This window comes from Capricornis sumatraensis, chromosome 2 (assembly GCF_032405125.1).
Source record: "Capricornis sumatraensis isolate serow.1 chromosome 2, serow.2, whole genome shotgun sequence".
NCBI classification, from domain to species: domain Eukaryota; kingdom Metazoa; phylum Chordata; class Mammalia; order Artiodactyla; family Bovidae; genus Capricornis; species Capricornis sumatraensis.
The window spans coordinates 20,314,438-20,336,851 of NC_091070.1; the positions used below are offsets into that span (position 1 = coordinate 20,314,438).

The 22,414-nt window shown below is 37.3% G+C and overlaps 1 protein-coding gene across 2 annotated transcripts in view; it reads right to left on the bottom strand.

The window, feature by feature from the left end:
- PCNX1 (pecanex 1) overlaps nt 1-22,414 on the bottom strand; it is a 184,813-nt gene that overhangs the window by 81,053 nt on the left and 81,346 nt on the right. Inside the window, exons 7-9 of one of the 2 annotated variants that reach the window (XM_068961318.1) lie at nt 15,898-15,988; nt 11,272-11,329; nt 1,857-2,059 (exon numbers count right to left, since the gene is read on the bottom strand). In XM_068961318.1, the coding sequence (XP_068817419.1) occupies nt 1,857-2,059; nt 11,272-11,329; nt 15,898-15,988 (352 nt within the window). Of the gene's footprint in view, nt 1-1,856; nt 2,075-11,271; nt 11,330-15,897; nt 15,989-22,414 lie in introns of both variants that reach the window. The other variant, XM_068961307.1, reaches the window with a different exon arrangement.

Below are 22,414 nucleotides of genomic sequence, written 5' to 3' on the forward strand. Positions count from 1 at the left end.
AATCCAGTACTAAATTGTACTGTGGATCTGCCAGAAAAAGATTCTTCCCAGTTTTTTCTAGTCTGAAACTATCTTTATTTCATCCTGGCTTTTGCAGTTTTGCTGGCTACAGAATTCCAGGCTGAGCTTTTTCTCCCTTCAATACTTTAAAAATGCTGCTTCATTATCTTATTTGGATTTTGTCCAACAATAAATCTGATGTCTTCCTTATCCTTGTTCCCCTATACAAACTGTATCTTTTTCCTCTTGAAGTTTAAAAAAATTTTATTATTGGTTTTGAACAACCATATGCCTTGCTATAGTTTTTTTCATGTTTCTTGTACTTGAGATTCAAGGAGATTCTTCAATAGTTTTCATCGAATTTGGAAAGTTTTCCACTATTAACTTCCTCAAGATTTTTTCTCTCCCCCTCTCTCCCAGAGCATACTTTCATTCTGTATGTTCTTTTTGTTGAGGGGAGGGAGGGGAATTCTTTTTCTTTTGTTTCACTTCCAATAGTTTCTACTGCCATGCTTTCAACTTCATTAAGATTTTCTTCTGTAATGTCTAACCTACCATTAATCTCATCCACTGTATTTTTCATCTCAGACATTTTAGTTTTCATCTGCAAGTTCAATTTGGGTCTTTTTTTTTCCTTTGCATTTTCCACATATCTACTTAACTTTTATTAACATGCAAAGCATAGTTGTAACTTTAATGTCTTTGCTAATTCTAATATCAGTGACAGCTAAAGGCTGGTTTCGACTGACTCATTATTTCCCTTATTATAAATCACGTTTTGTCATTTCTTTGTATGCTTGGTACTCTCTGGATGCCAGACCTTGTGAACCTCAACTTTTTATGTGGTGAGAATTTCTGAATTTCCATAAATCTTCTTGAGCTTTGCTACACTACTTGAAAACAGTTAGATCCTTTCAAGTCTTGTTTTTACGACTTGCTAGGTGGGTCTGGAACAGTGCCCATACTAGGGCTAAGTACTCCAACTTCTAAGGCAGGACTTTCCTGAGTACTGTACATAATGTACCATAAAATATGAATTATTATGAGTTTCTTCAGCCCAGCAGGTGAGGACAGGCACCATTCCCAGCCCTGTGTGCCAGGCACTGTGCCTCTATTTCTTTGACATGATTCACATGATTTCTTTTACATGATTCTCTCCCCTGGCCTAGTCTCCTCGCACACTCTCTTACCAATACTCTGCTAAACAGTGAGAGGATCCGCTACACATCTCTGAGTTTCTCTCTGAGCAGCGATCCTCTCTCTGATGTTCTGTACCACAGGCTCAGGCTGCTCTAGTCTCCCTGGACTCAGCTCCATCTCCTCAACTCAGCAAGTCTACTGGACTCTACTTCAGGATCAGAACCTGGAAACTCTCTTTAGGCGGTAAGCTGGGCAATTGCAGGGCTCACATAACTTGCTTCCTATCTCTCAGGTGTCACCGTCTTTTTCTGTCTTATCTCCTGTGTCTTGAAAACCACTGGTTCATGCATTTTATCTGTTTTTCATTGTTTCAGGTGGAAGAGTAAGTCCAGCCTTTTTCACTCCTTGGAGTAAACTAGAAGCAGCATTTGGCCACCAAGTTCATAACTAACTACTGCTGTTTACTATTAAGACTAGTGACAAGAAGTAGGGAAAGAAACTTCCTCTTAAACCTTTCATAATAAGAGTCACTGTAATATGTATAACCTTACGCCCATTAACACCTCATATTCTCTGGCTTTTAAACACAGCTGCATGATTCTTAATGATAAAAGTGATTTCTAAAATAGAAAACACTTTCCAACATGGAAACCAAGTCAAATACTCAACGGGTAATTTGAAACGTTTCAATTTAAAAGTAAAATCTACATTCTCACCTATCAAACAGGGCCAAAAGTGTGAGTCTGTCAAAGTTAATGCCAATCCACAGCTGAGGCAAGATCCAAAAGCGATAATAGTGTTTAACTTTGTGAGCAGCTTCTTCTGTTGGACCGTAAGTAGCTGCCAAATCAGGGCTTAGGTCAATGTCTTGTTGTTCCAATAAATCTGTGTCGATGGTCAATAGTCTGTTCAGTCGGATCTGTGGAAGAGAAAGCTAAAAGAAAATCAGCACTGAAAGGCTTAAAATATCTTTAATCAAGTCATGATTCAAGGGCTACCCAATCAGCTTGCAGATTATCAAAACCACCTTAATTCTCTATACTAGTCCACTCTTGTGGATACTTTATGATCATTAGAAACTACAGAAGGTGACAAAGAAAGAAAACTACAACAAAGCAAATCAACTGATGGGGCTTTTGGAAAGATTTTATTAGGGAGTGTTTGAAATTTTAGCATTTTATGGCTGTATAGCTGGTGGATCCATTCCACAACCTACGGAGAATGATTAGTGGTGTCCCGCTCCCAGTCCCTTCCCTTCTCTCATTAAGCTGTGAAGCTCACTACTATGGTAAATCTAAGCTCCTCTGCCCTGGATTCAATGCCTTCAATGCTCAATTCTTCCTATACTCTCTCAACATCGTTACTGCTGTTTTCAAATCCCTCCCATACGCATTTATTTTTGTTTTGGCACACTGCTCAGCTGAGGCTATACAGGATATTACCACATTACGTTTCTTTCAGGTTCAACTCATCCATTCACCTGTTCACCAGTTTCTCCTTCCTCTGAAAGAATCAAAAGTTGACTACATCTAGCATAGCACTAGCCAGAATTGTGCTATCTCAAGGCTCTCACACCATTTAATGATGGAAACTACTACTTTGTCATTTAACACAAAGGACTTGAGCAAACATTAAAATTAATCCCTTTGGCATTAAATTTATCTAAATATCTCATATATTGCTTATAAGGATTTCCTCTACTTTATTTTTTTAACCTCAATATATACATCTTTATATGTATCACACAAAGGCAGTGCTATCTTTGTTGTCTTTTAAAATATACCCACTGTATCTTCTATGTTTTTTTTTTCAATAGAGCAATAATGTCACTAAGCTCTCCACGCGCACACACACACACACACACACACAGAGAGATATGCACACTGATATAAAAATAACTAATAGGAGAGAGGATAAAGATGGCGGAGGAACAGGACGGGAAGACCACTTTCTCCCTCACAAATTCCTCAAAAGAACATTTCAACGCTGAGCAAACTCCACAAAACAACTTCTGTAGGCTGGCAGAGGACATCAGGCAACCAGAAAAGCAGACCATTGTCTTCAAAAACAGGTAGGAAAAAATATAAAAGACGAAAAAGGAGACAAAGGAGGTGGGGAGGGAGCTCCGTCCCGGGAAGGGAAGCCCGTCCCGGGAAGGGAATTTTAAGAAGAGAGGTTTCCAAACACCAGGAAACACTCTCCCTGCCGAGTCTGTGGCGAGTCTTGGAAACACAGAGAGCAACATAACAGGAAGGAAAAATAAAGAAATAATTAAAACCAAGAGATTACAAGCCCAACAGTAACTCCCCCAGTGGAAAAGCAGCACAGACGCCTGCATCCGCCATTGGGAAGTGGGGGCAGGGCAGGGACGCGCGGGAGGCGCGGGCTGCAGTGCTTTGTAAGAATCGGGCAGGAACGCCCCACGCGCAACCAGAACAATCTAACTTGGGCTAGCAAACCAGACTGTGGGATAGCTACCACGCGAAAAGCTTGAACATAAGACACCGCCAGGACCGAGCACAGAACAAAGGACGGAACGGAAAAGCCGGCTGCAGACCATCCCCCGCCGGGAACAGGCAGCCAGAGCCGTAAGAACTGGAAAGGGGCAATTGCAGACCCGGAGAGACTTTACTTACCTAACTGCAAGCAGGCTTCTTTGCTAAGACTTCTGGGGGTGCTGGACAGTCACAATCTGCCTCACGGGGGACGCCAGCGGTCCACCCAGAAAGCTGAACAGCAGCGGCAGAAAAGGTGACAAGCCGCGGCGATCGCGCTCGCCAAACTCCTGAACTACTCGGACCTGGGAAGGGCACAAAGCGCAGTCCCAGCCGAATCTGTGCCTCTGAGGGCTGCCTGAGCGCCGAACCTGAGCGGCTTGGACCGGGGAAGTGCACGCAGCCTAGGGCCGGCCCCAGACGGTTCCCGGCTGAGCATCGTAGAGCCGGAGCGGTTTGTGCGCCGCGAGAAGGGACAGGTCAAGCGGGGCGGAGACACTGTGCACACGACAGTGCTATTTGTTTGCAGCATCCCCCCTCCCCACAGCGTGACTGAACTAGTGAGCCTAAAAAACCAGCAAACGGAAGAAGTTAAACAGAGGGAACCACCTTGGAAGTGATCCCACACGGCCCAAAACATCAGAGAAGGGCCAGATATAGTTTTACTATTTTTAAATTCATTCCTTTTTTTTTTTCTTTTTTCTAACTTTTTAAAAATTGTTAAGTCTTCTATTTCTTCTCTAATTTTTATTACTATAACCTACTATTACTATTAAAAAAAAAAGACTTTTTTTTTTTTAAGGCAAACACCATATATAGCCTTTGGATGGTTGTTGGTGGTTTTTTTTTTCTTTTTTGTTTGTTTGTTTTTTAATAATTCTTGTTTTTTTTTCTTTCTTCCTTTTTCCTTCTGCTTCTTTTCTTTAATATTGTATTTTTGAAAATCCAACCTCTACTCTAGATTTTTAACCTTTGCTCTTAGGTTTTTGTTGTCAATTTTGTACATTTAAAAACCCAAACTTCACTACCCAAGTTTACCTGAGAGCGAGATTACTGGCTTGACCACTCTCTTCTCCTTTGGACTCTCCTTTTTCTCCACCAGGTGGCCTCTGTCTCTTTTCTCCCCCATCTCTTCTCTATCCAACTCTGTGAATCTCTGTGTGTTCCAGATGGTGGAGAACACCTAAGGAACTGGTTACTGGCAGGATTTGTCTCTCTCCTTCTCATTCCTCTCTCTTATCCTCCTGGTCACCTCTGTCTACTTCCTCCCTTTCCTCTTCCCCGTATAACTCTGTAAATACCTCTGAGCGGTCCAGACTATAGAGCGCACATTAGGAAGTGACTACTGGCTAGCTTGCTCTCTCCTCTTTTGATATCACCGCATCTCATTCCAGTTACCTCTAACTACCCCCTCCATCTTCTCTTCTCCTTGTAACTCAGTGAACCTCTCTGAGTGTCCCTCAATGTGGAGAAACTTTTCATCTTTAACCTAGATGTTTTATCATCGGTGCTGTATAGATGGAGAAGTCTAGAGGCTACTGTGAAAATAAAACTGAAAACCAGAAGCAGGAGGCTTAAATCCAAAGACTGAAAACATTAGAGAACTCTTGAATTCAGGGAACATTAAGCAATAGGAGCTCATCAAATGCCTTCATACCTACACTGAAACCAAGCTCCACCCAAGGGCCAACAAGTTCCAAAACAAGACATACCACTCAAATTCTCCAGCAACACAGGAACACTCCCCTGAGCTTCAATATACAGGCAGCTCAAAATTATTCCAAAACCTTTGATGTCTCATAACCCATTACTGGTCACTCCACTGCACTCCAGAGAGAAGAAACCCAGCTCCACCCACCAGAACTCCAACACAAGCCTCCCTAACCAGGAAACCTTGACAAGCCACTGATAGAACCCCACCCACAGTGAGGAAGTTCCGTAATAAAGAGAACTCCACAAATTTCCAGAATAAAAAAGGCCACCCCAAACGCAGCAATATAACCAAGATGAAGAGACAGAGGAATACTCAGCAGGTAAAGGAACAGGAGAGTTGCCCACCAAACCAAACAAAAGAGGAAGAAGTAGGGAATCTACCTGAGAAGGAATTCCGAATATTGATAGCGAAAATGATCCAAAATCTTGAAATCAAAATGGAATCACAGATAAATAGCCTAAAGACAAGGATTGAGAATATGCAAGAAAGGTTTAACAAGGACCTAGAAGAAATAAAAAAAGAGTCAAAATATAATGAATAACGCAATAAATGAGATCAGAAACACTCTGGAGGCAACAAATAGTAGAATAACGGAGGCAGAAGATAGGACTAGTGAAATAGAAGATAGAATGGTAGAAATAAATGAATCAGAGAGGAAACAAGAAAAACGAATTAAAAGAAACGAGGACAATCTCAGAGACCTCCAGGACAATATGAAATGCTCCAACATTCGAATTATAGGAGTCCCAGAAGAAGAAGACAGAAAGAAAGATCATGAGAAAATCCTTGAGGAGATAATTATTGAAAACTTCCCTAAAATGGGGAAGGAAATAATCACCCAAGTCCAAGAAACACAGAGAATTCCAAATAGGATAAACCCAAGGCGAAACACCCCAAGACACATATTAATCAAATTAACAAAGATCAAACACAAAGAACAAATATTAAAAGCAGCAAGGGAAAAACAACAAATAACACACAAGGGGATTCCCATAAGGATAACAGCTGATCTGTCAATAGAAACTCTTCAGGCCAGGAGGGAATGGCAAGACATACTTAAAGTGATGAAAGACAATAACCTACAGCCCAGATTACTGTACCCAGCAAGGATCTCATTCAAATACGAAGGAGAAATCAAAAGCTTTACAGACAAGCAAAAGCTGACAGAATTCAGCACCACCAAACCAGCTCTCCAACAAATTCTAAAGGATATTCTCTAGACAGGAAACACGAAAAGGGTGTATAAACCCGAACCAAAACAAAAAAGTAAATGGTAACTGGATCATACTTATCAATAATTACCTTAAATGTAAATGGGTTGAACGCCCCAACCAAAAGGCAAAGACTGGCCGAATGGATACAAAAACAAGACCCCTCTATATGCTGCTTACAAGAGACCCACCTCAAAACAAGGGACACAGACAGACTGAAAGTGAAGGGCTGGAAAAAGATATACCACGCAAATAGAGACCAAAAGAAAGCAGGAGTGGCAATACTCATATCCGATAAAATAGACTTTAAAACAAAGGCTGTGAAAAGAGACAAAGAAGGCCACTACATAATGATCAAAGGATCAATCCAAGAGGAAGATATAACAATTATAAATACATATGCACCCAATATAGGAGCACTGCAATATGTAAGACAAATGCTAACAAGTATGAAAGGGGAAATCAACAATAATACAATAATAGTGGGAGACTTTAATACCCCACTCACACCTATGGACAGATCAACTAAACAGAAAATTAACAAAGAAATGCAAACTTTAAATGATACATTAGATCAATTAGACCTAATTGGTATCTATAGGACATTTCACCCCAAAACAATGAATTTCACCTTTTTTTCAAGTGCTCATGGAACCTTCTCCAGGATAGATCACATCCTGGGCCATAAATCTAAACTTGATAAATTCAAAAAAATCGAAATCATTCCAAGCATCTTTTCTGACCATAATGCATTAAGATTAGATCTCAATTACAGGAGAAAAACTACTAAAAATTCCAACATATGGAGGTTGAACAACACACTTCTGAATAACCAACAAATCACAGAAGAAATCAAAAAAGAAATCAAAATATGCATAGAAACTAATGAAAATGAAAACACAACAACTCAAAACCTGTGGGACACTATAAAAGCAGTGCTAATAGGAAAGTTCATAGCAATACAGGCATACCTCAAGAAACAAGAAAAAAGTCAAATAAATAACCTAACTCTACAACTAAAGCAACTAGAAAAGGAAGAATTGGGGAACCCCAGAGTTAGTAGAAGGAAAGAAATCTTAAAAATTAGGGCAGAAATAAATCCAAAAGAAACAAAAGAGACCACAGCAAAAATAAACAAAGCCAAAAGCTGGTTCTTTGAAAGGATAAATAAAATTGACAAACCATTAGCCAGACTCATCAAGAAGCAAAGAGAGAAAAATCAAATCAATAAAATTAGAAATGAAAATGGAGAGATCACAACAGACAACACGGAAATACAAAGGATCATAAGAGACTACTATCAGCAGTTGTATGCCAATAAAATGGACAATGTGGAAGAAATGGACAAATTCTTAGAAAAGTACAATTTTCCAAAACTGAACCAGGAAGAAATAGAAAATCTTAACAGACCCATCACAAGCACGGAAATTGAAACTGTAATCAGAAATCTTCCAGCAAACAAAAGCCCAGGTCCAGACGGCTTCACAGCTGAATTCTACCAAAAATTCAGAGAAGAGCTAACACCTATCCTACTCAAACTCTTCCAGAAAATTGCAGAGGAAGGTAAACTTCCAAACTCATTCTATGAGGCCACCATCACCCTAATACCAAAACCTGACAAAGATGTCACAAAAAAAGAAAACTACAGGCCAATATCACTGATGAACATAGATGCAAAAATCCTCAACAAAATTCTAGCAATCAGAATCCAACAACACATTAAAAAGATCATACACCATGACCCAGTGGGCTTTATCCCAGGGATGCAAAGATTCTTCAATATACGCAAATCAATCAATGTAATTCACCACATTAACAAATTGAAAAATAAAAACCATATGATTATCTCAATAGATGCAGAGAAGGCCTTTGACAAAATTCAACATCCATTTATGATAAAAACTCTCCAGAAAGTAGGACTAAAAGGAACATACCTCAACATAATAAAAGCTATATATGACAAACCCACAGCAAACATTATCCTCAATGGTGAAAAATTGAAAGCATTTCCCCTGAAGTCAGGAGCAAGACAAGGGTGTCCACTTTCACCGCTACTATTCAACATAGTTCTGGAAGTTTTGGCCACAGCAATCAGAGCAGAAAAAGAAATAAAAGGAATCCAAATTGGAAAAGAAGAAGTAACACTCTCACTGTTTGCAGATGACATGATCCTCTACATGGAAAACCCTAAAGACTCCACCAGAAAATTACTAGAGCTCATCAATTAATATAGTAAAGTTGCAGGATATAAAATCAACACACAGAAATCCCTTGCATTCCTATACACTAATAATGAGAAAGTAGAAAAAGAAATTAAGGAAACAATTCCATTCACCATTGCAACGAAAAGAATAAAATACTTAGGAACATATCTACCCAAAGAAACTAAAGACCTATATATAGAAAACTATAAAACACTGATGAAAGAAATCAAAGAGGACACTAATAGATGGAGAAATATACCATGTTCATGGATCGGAAGAATCAATATAGTGAAAATGAGTATACTACCCAAAGCAATTTACAAATTCAATGCAATCCCTATCAAGCTACCAGCCATATTTTTCACAGAACTAGAACAAATAAGATTTGTATGGAAATACAAAAAACCTCGAATTGCCAAAGCAATCTTGAGAAAGAAGAATGGAACTGGAGGAATCAACTTGCCTGACTTCAGGCTCTACTACAAAGCCACAGTCATCAAAACAGTATGGTACTGGCACAAAGACAGACATATAGATCAATGGAACAAAACAGAAAGCCCAGAGAGAAATCCACACACATATGGACACCTCATCTTTGACAAAGGAGGCAAGAATATACAATGGAGTAAAGACAATCTCTTTAACAAGTGGTGCTGGGAAAACTGGTCAACCACTTGTAAAAGAATGAAACTAGATCACTTTCTAACACCGCACACAAAAATAAACTCAAAATGGATTAAAGATCTAAATCTAAGACCAGAAACTATAAAACTCCTAGAGGAGAACATAGGCAAAACACTCTCACACATAAATCACAGCAGGATCCTCTATGATCCACCTCCCAGAATTCTGGAAATAAAAGCAAAAATAAACAAATGGGATCTAATTAAAATTAAAAGCTTCTGCACAACAAAGGAAACTATAAGCAAGGTGAAAAGACAGCCTTCTGAATGGGAGAAAATAATAGCAAATGAAGCAACTGACAAACAACTAATCTCAAAAATATACAAGCAACTTATGCAGCTCAACTCCAGAAAAATAAACGACCCAATCAAAAATTGGGCCAAAGAACTAAACAGACATTTCTCCAAAGAAGACATACAGATGGCTAACAAACACATGAAAGGATGCTCCACATCACTCATTATCAGAGAAATGCCAATCAAAACCACAATGAGGTACCACTTCACACCAGTCAGAATGGCTGCGATCCAAAAATCTACAAGCAATAAATGCTGGAGAGGGTGTGGAGAAAAGGGAACCCTCCTACACTGTTGGTGGGAATGCAAACTAGTACAGCCACTATGGAGAACAGTGTGGAGATTCCTTTAAAAATTGCAAATAGAACTACCTTATGACCCAGCAATCCCACTGCTGGGCATACACACTGAGGAAACCAGAATTGAAAGAGTCACATGTACCCCAATGTTCATCGCAGCACTGTTTATAATAGCCAGGACATGGAAACAACCTAGATGTCCATCAGCAGATGAATGGATAAGAAAGCTGTGGTACATGTACACAATGGAGCATTACTCAGCCATTAAAAAGAATTCATTTGAATCAGTTCTGATGAGATGGATGAAACTGGAGCCGATTATACAGAGTGAAGTAAGCCAGAAAGAAAAACACCAATACAGTATACTAACACATATATATGGAATTTAGAAAGATGGCAATGACGACCCTGTATGCAAGACAGGAAAAAAGACACAGCTGTGTATAACAGACTTTTGGACTCAGAGGGAGAGGGAGAGGGTGGGATGATTTTGGAGAATGGCATTCTATCATGTATACTATCATGTAAGAATTGAATCGCCAGTCTATGTCTGACGCAGGATACAGTATGCTTGGGGCTGGTGCATGGGGATGACCCACAGAGATGTTATGGGAAGGGAGGTGGGAGGGGGGTTCATGTTTGGGAACACATGTAAGAATTAAAGATTTTAAAATAAAAAAAAATATATCTTGTGAGAAACCATAAAAAAACAAAACAAAAAACTAATAGTTAACCAACAGCTCACAGTACCAAATCAGTTAGCTATGTACCAAAACCATAATATTCAAAGTGAAGTTTTAAAATGGCACACCTAGATTATGACATTGGTGAGAAATGTCATTTTAGGAATCAGCGAACTAAAATGGACTGGAATGGGTGAATTTAACTTAGACGACCATTATGTGTACTACTGTGGGCAAATCCCTTAGAAGAAATGGAGTACCCATCACAGTTAAAAAAAGAGTCCAAAATGTAGTACTTGAATGCAATCTCAAAAATGACAAAGGTCTTAGAAGTATAATTATGCATTCATATATAGCTAATCCAACTTTACGGGCTTTTATATTTATTTCTTAACAAAGGACTTATGAGAAGACATCCATTATGGGACAGCAAAGGTGATTTTGCCATAGTTTTCAACAAAATCAATATTATATAACCTCACCATTTTTCTGCTTTATATAACTAACAAAAATATATCATTTTATAAAAATAAAGGAAAACCTACCACATCATGTGGATAAAATCGAACTGAGGTAGAACTGGATACATGAGAATCCGTGTCACTAAAATAAAATGAAAAATACTTTAGGGAATAAACAGCTTGTCAAGCAGTAGCAAGAAAAATAAATGCATGAACAATTATATGATATTTACACTGTCTTTACTTTTCCATGTAAACTTCAAAATACAAAGTCAAATTTTCCTAGGGTTGAGATAAGGCGCATAACCTGTGGGTCACAGTATTTATATTCAAACCTCTTCCTCAACTGAATGAGATGTTGGACAGTTATCTATTCTTTTAATACCTCAGTTTCCTCACAGGATAAGAGTACTTCTAGCACAAGGTTGGGTGGCCCTACACAGCATGGCTCATAGTTTCACTGAGTTAGGCAAGGGTCATGTTTCTGAGAGTTCTGACAGAACGTGGTCCACTGGAGAAGGGAATGGCAAAGCACTTCAGTATTCCTGCCTTGAGAACCCCATGAACAGTGTGAAAAGGCAAAAAGATAGGACAATGAAAGATAAACTCCCCAGGCTGGTAGGTGTCCAATATGCTACTGGAGATCAGTGGAGAAATAACTCCAGAAAGAATGAAGAGACGGAGCCAAAGCAAAAACAACACCCAGTTCTGGATGTGACTGGTGATGGAAGTAAAGTCCAATGTTATAAAGAGCAATAATGCTTAGGAACCTGGAATGTTAGGTCCATGAATCAGGGTAAACTGGAAGTGGTCAAACAGGAGATGGCAAGAGTGAACATCGACATTTTAGGAATCAGCGAACTAAAATGGACTGGAATGGGTGAATTTAACTTAGATGACCATTATGTATACTACTGTGGGCAAATCCCTTAGAAGAAATGGAGTAGCCATCACAGTCAAAACAAGAGTCCAAAATGCAGTACTTGAATGCAATCTCAAAAATGACAGAATGATCTCTGTTCACTTCCAAGGCAAAACATTCAACATCACAGTAATCAAAGTCTATGCCTCAACCCGTAATGCTGAAGAAGCTGAAGTTGAACAGTTCTATGAAGACCTTCCGAACTCACACACAAAAACACCCCTATGATGTCCTTTTCATCATAGGGGGCTGGAATGTAAAAGTAGGAAGTCAAGAAACACCTGGAGTAACAGGCATATTTGGCCTTGGGAGTACAGAATGAAGCAGGGCAAAGACTAATAGAGTCCAAGAGAATGCACTGGTCATAGCCAACAGCCTCTTCCAACAACACAAGAGAAGACTCTACACATGGACATCACCAGATGGTCAATACCAAAATCAGACTGATTATATTCTTTGCAGCCAAAGATGGAGAAGCTCTATACAGTCAGCAAAGACAAGACCAGGAGCTGACTATGGCTCAGATCATGAACTCCTTATTGCCAAATTCAGACTTAAATTGAAGAAAGCAGGGAAAACCACTAGACCATTCAGGTATGACCTAAATCAAATCCCTTACGATTATACACTGGAAATGAGAAACAGATTCAAGGGATTAGATCTGACAGACAGAGTGCCTGAAGAACTATGGACAGAGGATCGTGACATTGTACAGGAGACAGGGATCAAAACCATCCCCAAGGAAAAGCAATGCAAAAAGGCAAAATGGTTGTCTGAGCAGGCCTTACAAATAACTGTGAATAGAAGAAAAGCGAAAGGCAAAGGAGAAATGGAAAGATAGCCATTTGAATGCAGAATTCCAAAGAATAGCAAGGAGAGATAAGAAAGCCTTCCTCAGTGATCAGTGCAAAGAAATAGAGGAAAACAATAGAATGGGAAAGACTAGAGATCTCTTCAAGAAAATTAGAGATACCAAGGGAACATTTCATGCAAAGGTGGGCACAATAAAGGACAGAAATGGTATGGCCCTAACAGAAGCAGAAAATATTGAGAAGAGGTGGTAAGAACACACAGAAGAACTATACAAAAAAGATCTTCACGACCCAGATAATCACAACGGGGTGATCACTCACCTAGAGCCAGACATCCTGGAATGTGAAGTCAAGCGGCCCTTAGGAAGCATCACTATGACCAAAGCTAGTGAAGGTGATGGAATTCCAGTTGAGCTATTTCAAATCCTAAATGATGCTGTGAACGTGCTACACTCAATATGCCAGCAAATTTGGAAAACTCAGCAGTGGCCACAGGACTGGAAAAGGTCAGTTTTCATTCCAATTCCAAAGAAAGGCAATGCCAAAGAATGCTCAAACTCCCGCACAATTGCAGTCATCTCAAACGCTATCAAAGTAATGCTCAAAATTCTCCAAGCCAGGCTTCAACAGTATGTGAACCATGAACTTCCAGATGTTCAAACTGGATTTAGAAAAGGCAGAGGAACCAGAGATCAAATTGCCAACATCCTCTGGATCATCGAAAGAACAAGAGAGTTTCAGAAAAATTCTATTTCTGCTTTATTGACTATGCCAAAATCTTTGACTGTGTGGATCACAACAAATTTTGGAAAATCCTGAAAGAGATGGGAATACCACACCATTTGACCTGCCTCCTGAGAAATCTGTAAGCAGATCAAGAAGCAACAGTTAGAACTGAGTTCCAAATTGGGAAAGGAATATATCAAGGCTGTACATTGACACCCTGCTTATTTAACTTATACACAGAGTACATCATGAAATATGCTAGACTGGAATCAAGATTGCCGGGAGAAATATCAATAACCTCAGATATGCAGATGATACCACCCTCATGGCAGAAAGCAAAGAAGAACTGAAGAGCCTCTTGATGAAAGTGAAAGAGGAGAGTGAAAACACTGGCTTAAAGCTCAACATTCAGTAAGATCATGGCATTTGGTCCTATCACTTCATGGCAAATAGATGGGTAAACAATGGAAACAGTGACAGACTTTATTTTGGGGGGCTCCAAAATCACTGCAGATGGTGATTGCAGCCATGAAATTAAAAGACACTTACTCCTTGGAAGGATCCTAGACAGCATATTAAAAAGCAGAGATATTTCTTTGCCAACAAAGGTCCGTCTAGTCAAAACTAGTTTTTCCAGTAGTCATGTATGGATGTGAGAGTTGGACTTATAAAGAAAACTGAGCGTCGAAGAATTGATGCTTTTGAACTGAGGTGTTGGAGAAGACTCTTGAGAGTCCCTTGGACTGCAAGGAGATCCAACCAGTCCATCCTAAAGGAAATCAGTCCTGAATATTCATTGGAAGGACTGATGCTGAAGCTGAAACTCCAATACTTTGGCCACCTGATGTGAAGAACTGACCCATGTGAAAAGACCCTGATGCTGGGAAAGATTGAAGGCGGGAGGAGAAGGGGACGACAAAGGATGAGATAGTTAGATGGTATCACCAACTCAATGGACTTGAGTTTGAGTAAACTCCAGGAGTTGGTGATGGACAGGGAAACCTGGTGTGCTGAAGTCCATGGGGTCACAGAGAGTCGGACACGAATGAACTGATTTTAAGGTTCCTGTGAAAACTGTTTAAGAAAGCAATTAACATATTGCCAGGAGCCACAATAAATTTAATCTATATGGTAGTCCAGAACATGACAATTCCATTTCCACAGTTCACTCTAGTTTAGATTTCAAAACTTGAGACCTTAACACATTATGGTGTAAGGAATTGTTCTTATCTTGAATTATGTTAAACATAATTGTTCTCAGTGCTCCATCCTCCTGTTGCTTCCACAGTTACAAAATCATCTAAACACCGCAATTCAATCTGAGGGGGTAAACTCTGAAACAGTATTAAAAGAGCTTAAAGAGTACAGTTTTTTTAATGTTCATGCTAAGTGACCATAAGATCTTATTGCTTTAAATAGCCCCTCAAAACTGAAAAAACTAAGTGAACTACCCATAGATATGCAACATTTAAATAAGTGTCCCATTATTAAACAGGAGTCCTAAAATAAAAATCAAATGACCCTTGCAGGAAAAAAAAAGTGAGCTAACCAAGCAACAGTGAGTTTCAATACAGCAATTTGAACAGATTAGTAAAAACTTTCAGAAAAATTTTAACACATTCTAAATTATAACTGTGTTATATGATCAAGGTTTCTATTTCTTATTTGCTTTCCTCCAAACTTCTGTTATCTTACATAATTTCTTCCTGAGGGAAGGAGAGAAAAGAAATTAAATGTAACACATGAGTCATATTTTAAGAAATTCCTCCTGCTTATAGTTGGTAAACACATTTTAAAACAAAATGAAAGACAATCATTTAAAAAGACACTTGGCTGAAATCCTCACACAGAAATAAAAATTTGAAATTACACCAAAAAAGAGAATTGATGGATTTGAACGTAGTTGTGTAAATGTTTGTCTAATAAGTTTTTTCCATCATGCAATATATAGAGAGTTAAATTTGAAATTGTGGGAAACCACTATCCCACAGTAACATCTATAGGAAATTTTTACTTAATTTTTAAAAACATATAATAGCAAACAAAAAACAAAAACATGTAATAGCTTTTAATAATGGCTTTCTTTTTTTCCAAAGTAAAAAGTTCTACTTTTTGGCAACCAATGCATAATGTGAATTTATTTAAGCCAATATAAACAAATAACTCTTCTATCTCAAGGTTTACAAACTTTAAAGATGGCAAACTTATTATGCAAGTACATAAACTCCCCTAACACGACTTCACACATACCAGATATTGGACGCTCTTCTTGCTGCTGGTTCAAAATTCACAAGTGACATATCACAGCCACCAGTCTCATAAAGCGTAGAAGAGAACTTACCTAGCAAATAAATCATTTGTTTAAAAAAGCCATTAGAATACTCAGAAATTTTCCTTCATGAAACACTAATTTTAAACTTGTTAACAGTTTAAGAAAATGAACTGTAACTTCTTTTCTTCAAAATATTTAAAAACAATGATCTACATGTAATTCAGCATGGCATAAATCAAAAGGGAATGCTAAACAGTGGACAAAATGTCAACATACATAATCAGGTATTAAAAGTGATTTAAGTCAGCTTTACAAGAGCGGTCTTCTCTTTTCTCCTCCCAGAAGATTTTCAATTCAAGTTACAATATATACAAATTTAATGTTGTTTTAAGGTCATCTGACCACTAGTTACAATGTTAAGTGGCCATTTGGAAGTGCTGCTGTAAGTTTTAATACAGCTCAAACCGCAAGATAAAAAATTTGTGTGATTACCTTCACAGTTTTTTCATTTTATGTTACTTTTAAGAAGAAATGGTGTCAAAATGGATCTAAGGGAAGTTCAATGAATGATGTATAATAATGTTGGTGATAATTAAACTATAATATTTAATGAACATTACTAATTGTATGGTTCTACAAGAACTCTATGGAGAAATTTAGGAACACAATTTGCTGTGGCCAACTATCTACAAAACTCTAAAAGGTTTAGAAACTTTATTGATTGCAGAGGAATATAGGTTAAAAAAAAAAAACTCTTACACAGATGAACTATATAAGATAAAATGACTTCTAATAATGGAATTTTAGAAATCTACATACTAAAATTCATTCTAAACTTTGAAGATCTATGACAGCCATATCAAATGGTGGGTAGGGAACATAAATAAAAAATACAAATTTCTAGTAAGACAATGAGGTATATAACTGAAACTGTTTGGATCTGGTCCAGGCTGCCTTTTGAATATTTATGAAGTTTTTGTTTTACTAGCTAGAATTACTGAGGTTATAAACATGAGAAATCTAAAGGGCAATTTCAACTTGATGGCAAGGCTAAAAGATTTCTCTTCCATAACTACAATAAGAACAGGACACAATAAGAATTTTTATTTAAGTGAACTCCTTGAAAAATGACAATAAAATTCCCTCTAATATACTAATAGTATAACCAAGGGTTTGCAGAACATTTCAACAATTACTTGATTCAAAATGAGTAGAATCAGAAAAACTGCTTAATTAAATAGGATTATTTGAGTACTTATGGGTCATAGACAGAATATGAAAATATTTATAATATGGTCTTTTCTATAGTAGCTGTTTTTTTTTGGGGGGGGAGGGGTCAGACTATTCCTGAGATAAATTAGGAAAAAAATTCTATTAAATCCTTAACTCATTTGCTGTATTTCAAAGGAGGATTACTCAGCATGTAGGTTATCCAAAACTTCACTTTCTACCCCTCTGTCTTTCAGAAAGAGTTATTCATTCTTAGCACTTCTAACAGAAACCAGAATAAGAAATTAAATTGAAAGGATATCATTTTTTTGAAGTGATGGGGGGAGGGGTGTTTGCAGAAATTGCTAGTAAACAAAAAAGTTAAAAACTGCCTTGACTGAGATGTTTTAATTTTTAAATTGTAATTTTTTATTCTGTACTCTTTTCTCACTTAGCTTGGATAATCAGAGACTAGCTGTGCTACAACAATTAACTTACGTTAGCAGAAAAAAAGAAACACCTGATCAAAACCACAGATTGCATGTAAGTATAGAAGAACTATAAAATCATATTAAATGACTGAATCACACATTAACAGAGCTGGGAGGGTGAAATCCAGTAAGAAAGGAATGTATAAATATTTGTTTTTATATCACATAATTCGTGTATATTTTCCAAGTTAGTTCTATATTCAATAAAATTTAAATTATTGGAATATATTCTGAGCATTTAACCATTTAGTAATATAAGTCCTATTCTTGGGCTATTAAAAATAATATTTGTATGTACCTGAAGTTAACTAGAATATTATTCTTTGTAATTTTCAAGTGAAATAGTAAATGATGATAAAGTCATTAACACAACTATGTTGTCCTTTATTTATAAATGTCTAGTATGAAACATATAGAAATAAAAATAAAAGATTCCTCCTCCAAAGTGTTTTAGATAGAAAGCTGGAAAAAATGTTGTCATTCTATTATTATATAAATCTACAACTCTGAATACATACAAACTAGTGACTAACAAGTAATAAAATTTAAAAATTTCAACAAGGCATAAAACACATCTAAGAAAAGGGCAGCTATCATTTCAACAAACGTGCATGACTTCAACAGTTTTGTTTAAGACACTTCTGTCTACCTACTAACTATAAACATGTTCAGGTTCATAAAAAATACATGGTATATGTCAGAACTAACTTAACTTGTATTAAGGCTTCCTGGTGTATTTCCAACTTAATGCCATCAAAAGAACAGATTCTATGTCCCTCTCATATCTCTGGGCCTGGCAACTGATAGCACTTCGGAAGTAACAAATGTTATTCATAAGATAACTCAGAAAAAATATATTACATTAAAAAATGTTTAGCTTAGGGTTTCTGTGAAAAACTTGTAACATTTTAATATATTAATAATTTACTAAAAACATCTTTGAAAACAACCAAAATAAAAATAAGTACGTTTTTCTACTGGTTTATAAAAATTAAGAATCTCTTAAATTTGCACAAATCTTCTTAGCAAACATAACAATTTCATATATATCTCATTTGAGATTAAGACTATAATCACAGTTAACCATTCTTAACAAGTAAATGTGCCCCTATTAATAATCCTATTTTAATAAATTTGTGTATTAAGAAAAAGAGTTCTATTTAAATATTATTTCTAATGAACATAAATTGGGAAGAAAGTAGAATATTAATGAAATAAGTCCTCTTCACATATGATTATACACTAAGTTATTTCATCCTAATTCAACTCCTAGGTCATAATTAATTATATCTAATAGTTTGGCTATCTGATGACATTAAAAGAAAAGCAATTTCTCACAAGAGTCTGAAATTTCAGACAATAATGAGATACAGTGTCTCTAAGATAAAGAAACATTAAGGTACCTGGTATTTATGTCTCAAATATTATTCAATAATGACTGCAATTATCTACAAAAATTCCATTTAATTACACAAAACTCTGTTTGTTTTTGAGGTAGGAGAATTTCAAGTAACCACAGGTCAATAAATAACTGATGAACAAGAAGGTAAGTAAAACTGAATACTGATTTAAAGAACAAGGACCCTTGAAGCATTTTACTGAAAACACAAATGACACAGCAGACAGATTTAAAATAAACACTGGAAAAAACACAGATAAAAGACAGAAATTAATGAGATTCTCTAATTAGTCCTATCAATAAAAATACTCACCACATAATACAAAGTTCAGTGAATAAGATCATGAGAAATCCTTATTGCTTTCTTAACGTCACTCTCATTTATCTTAGAAAGACGTGGCTACTACAAGGGCAAATCATCCATAGGGTTTTTCAAATCCTCCCAGTACCAACAACAAAGAAGGCCTCTTATACTTCTTGGGTAATTTCCCTCTGCAGATCACCTCCCCACTCCCAGTCATCCTGGGTTCTCCAAGCCTAACCCTGATACACTGCTTGATGTCTCACTTCTCTAGCATTACTCTCAGGGCATGGAGGGGCTGGCTACAAGAATGAACAGAGATAGACAGGAAGGAGAGGGCTTTACAAAGTGTCTTTAGAAGGCGATGGGGGACACAGAGGCGTGGGATGGGGTGGGAGATGGGAGGTTCAAGAGGGAAAGGAATATGTATCTCTCTGGCTGATTCATGTTGATGTATGGCAGAAACCTGCACAATGTTGTAAAGCAAATATCTTGCAATTAAAAAAAAAAAGATATGGCAAGAAAACTAGAGATCTGTTTCCGAATTTCTGTACCTAAATATAATAAAATAGTACCCTCACAAGGGGAAAAAAAAAAGGCAGTGGGGGGAATACATCAATCTATACAACTCACTTGAGTACACCACAGAAAGTGCCTTTTTCTGACGGTGATGAGTATTGTGCTCACAATGCGACTTTAATGAATAGATTGCACTTTTTAAGAGAGAAGGTCTTGACAAGTTTCAGTTTCTTGGATAGCATCCACCTTTATCATCATGAGTGGTGCCTCAGTGCAGTCTCAGACAGAAATGCCTCATTTTACTGCTGCCTACAAGTTCATGGACCTATTTCTCTCTAGACAAGAGGTCAGTGAAGTTTTTCTATAAGGGGCCACACAGTAAATATTTTAGGCTCCGTGGGCCGGACGGTCACTGGTGCAACAGTTCCAGTCTGCCACTACAGTGTGAAAGCAGCCACAGAAAGCATGCAACATATTCATTTACTTTATTTACAGAAACAAGCATCAAGCTGGATTTTAGCCTCTAGGCCATAGTTTGCTAATCTCTGTCCTAGACCAAAAGCCTTAGTCTTATAAAAACCTCTTTAACTCTTGTTCTAAATGAAAATCAAGTCACTATGCTGCTCATAATTTAAAGTTTCAATACTGAGAACCAGTCCTCCTTCGTAGAATGTACAACACTGTGCTAGGTTTTTAAAGCAGGAGAAGAATAAGAAAAAGGGAAGGAAAAAGAAGTTATTTTAGAGGAAAATGAAGTTAGTTTAGAAGACAGCTTCTGAGTGACTGAACGCACGCATGCAAGCGTGTGCGCGCACGTGCACACACACACACACAAAGGAAAGACAGATAACTATTGCTTGATAACAGAGAAAGAGATTTATATACTGGTATATTTTAACGCCATGCTCACTGTTCTCTAGCTCTCATTTAAGCAGTGTTGTGATTCATTAACTGGAATCCCCAGATCAGGTGAACTGTCCAGAAGTGAATATACAAGTTCAGATTCTGATATAATTTCATCATCTCACATTTCCTTCGAAAGGACAAGTCCTCCTTAGTTTGATAAAATAATCTATAACAATGACACTGATGACATTACAAGTGATTCAGATAAACAAACAAAAAAAAATCACAGACTGGGGAGAAGATATTTGTAACTTGCATCTGATGACTTAGTGGTATCTAAAAATATCAGAACTGTTACACGTCAATAATAAAGACAAACAGCTCAATTTTGAAAGTGAGGAAAAGATCTGGACACACTTCACAGAAGAAGATATATGCATAACTAATAAACCCATCAAAGGATCCTCATCACCCTTAGTCATAAGAGACATGTAGATTTAAACCACAGTAAGATACCATTACACACCCATTAGGTCTAACACTTAAAAAGCCAACAGTAACAAATGTCAGCAAGAATGGGAACAACTGGAACTCTCATACATGCCGGTGGGAACATACAACTACTTTTGAAAACATTTTAGACAGTTTATCCACAACAGCCAATACCTGGATGCAACATAAACTTGTCCATTGACAGATGAATGAATACACGACATAGAGGAAGCTCACAGCAGGGATATCCATCAACAAGCAACAAACTGCTAACAGAGGCAACAACATGATGAATCTCTGAAGCGTCATGCTAAGTGCAAAACCAAACACAAAAGGCCACATAAAATGTGAATGCATTTATATGAACTTCTAGGAGAGGGGAAAACAATGATACAAAGCACAGAGTGGATGCCTGTGGCCAGGAGCCGAGGAGGCATGGACAGCAACAGGGGCACAATCGCTTGAAGATGGTGAAAACGTTCTGTATCTTGATTTCACAGGTGTGCACATCTGTTAAAGCTCACAAACTGTACATGTTGAAGGGATACAGTTTATCATGCCTGAATTTTATGTCAATAAAGTTGATTTAAAAACAAAGAAGAAAAAAAAAGATGGACCGAGTAAAAGACAAAGTGGATAGATAAGCATGAGATAGCATGTAGTCAGTGAAATTCCCACAAGTAACGAATCAAGGTTTTGGACAGTGAGTGACATCTGTTGCTTTGTTTTGCTGTTTCATTTTAAAAATATGACACACTGAAAGATTGAAAGCAGTATATAAAATGAAGAAAGTTCTCACCCACCAGAAAAAGCCAGAGCAGACTCTATGTTCTTCTGAGCAATTTTTATCTCCATTTGCTTACTAAATAGCTTAACTTTCCATGTCAATAACATATACACATCAAGTTCTGAATATTATAGCTATGTACATGAATAGAATAACACAGGAGGAGTTCTCTAGTAACAAACATTTAGTCTGTCTCAAGTTTTTCAAACATACAAGCAATGGTATGATGAATATCCATGTACATATACATCTGTATGTTTCCAAAACCTGTAGATTAAAATATATAGGCATTTTTGGTCTATTGTTCTAAACTGTCCTCCAAAAATATTCAATCTTTTAGTTGTCTACATCTCCAGACCTCTCCAACAAAGGATATCGCTATACATTCAGTAGATGAAAAATATCTTAATCCTAGTTTTTAATTTGCAATTTAAAAAATTATGAGGAAAGT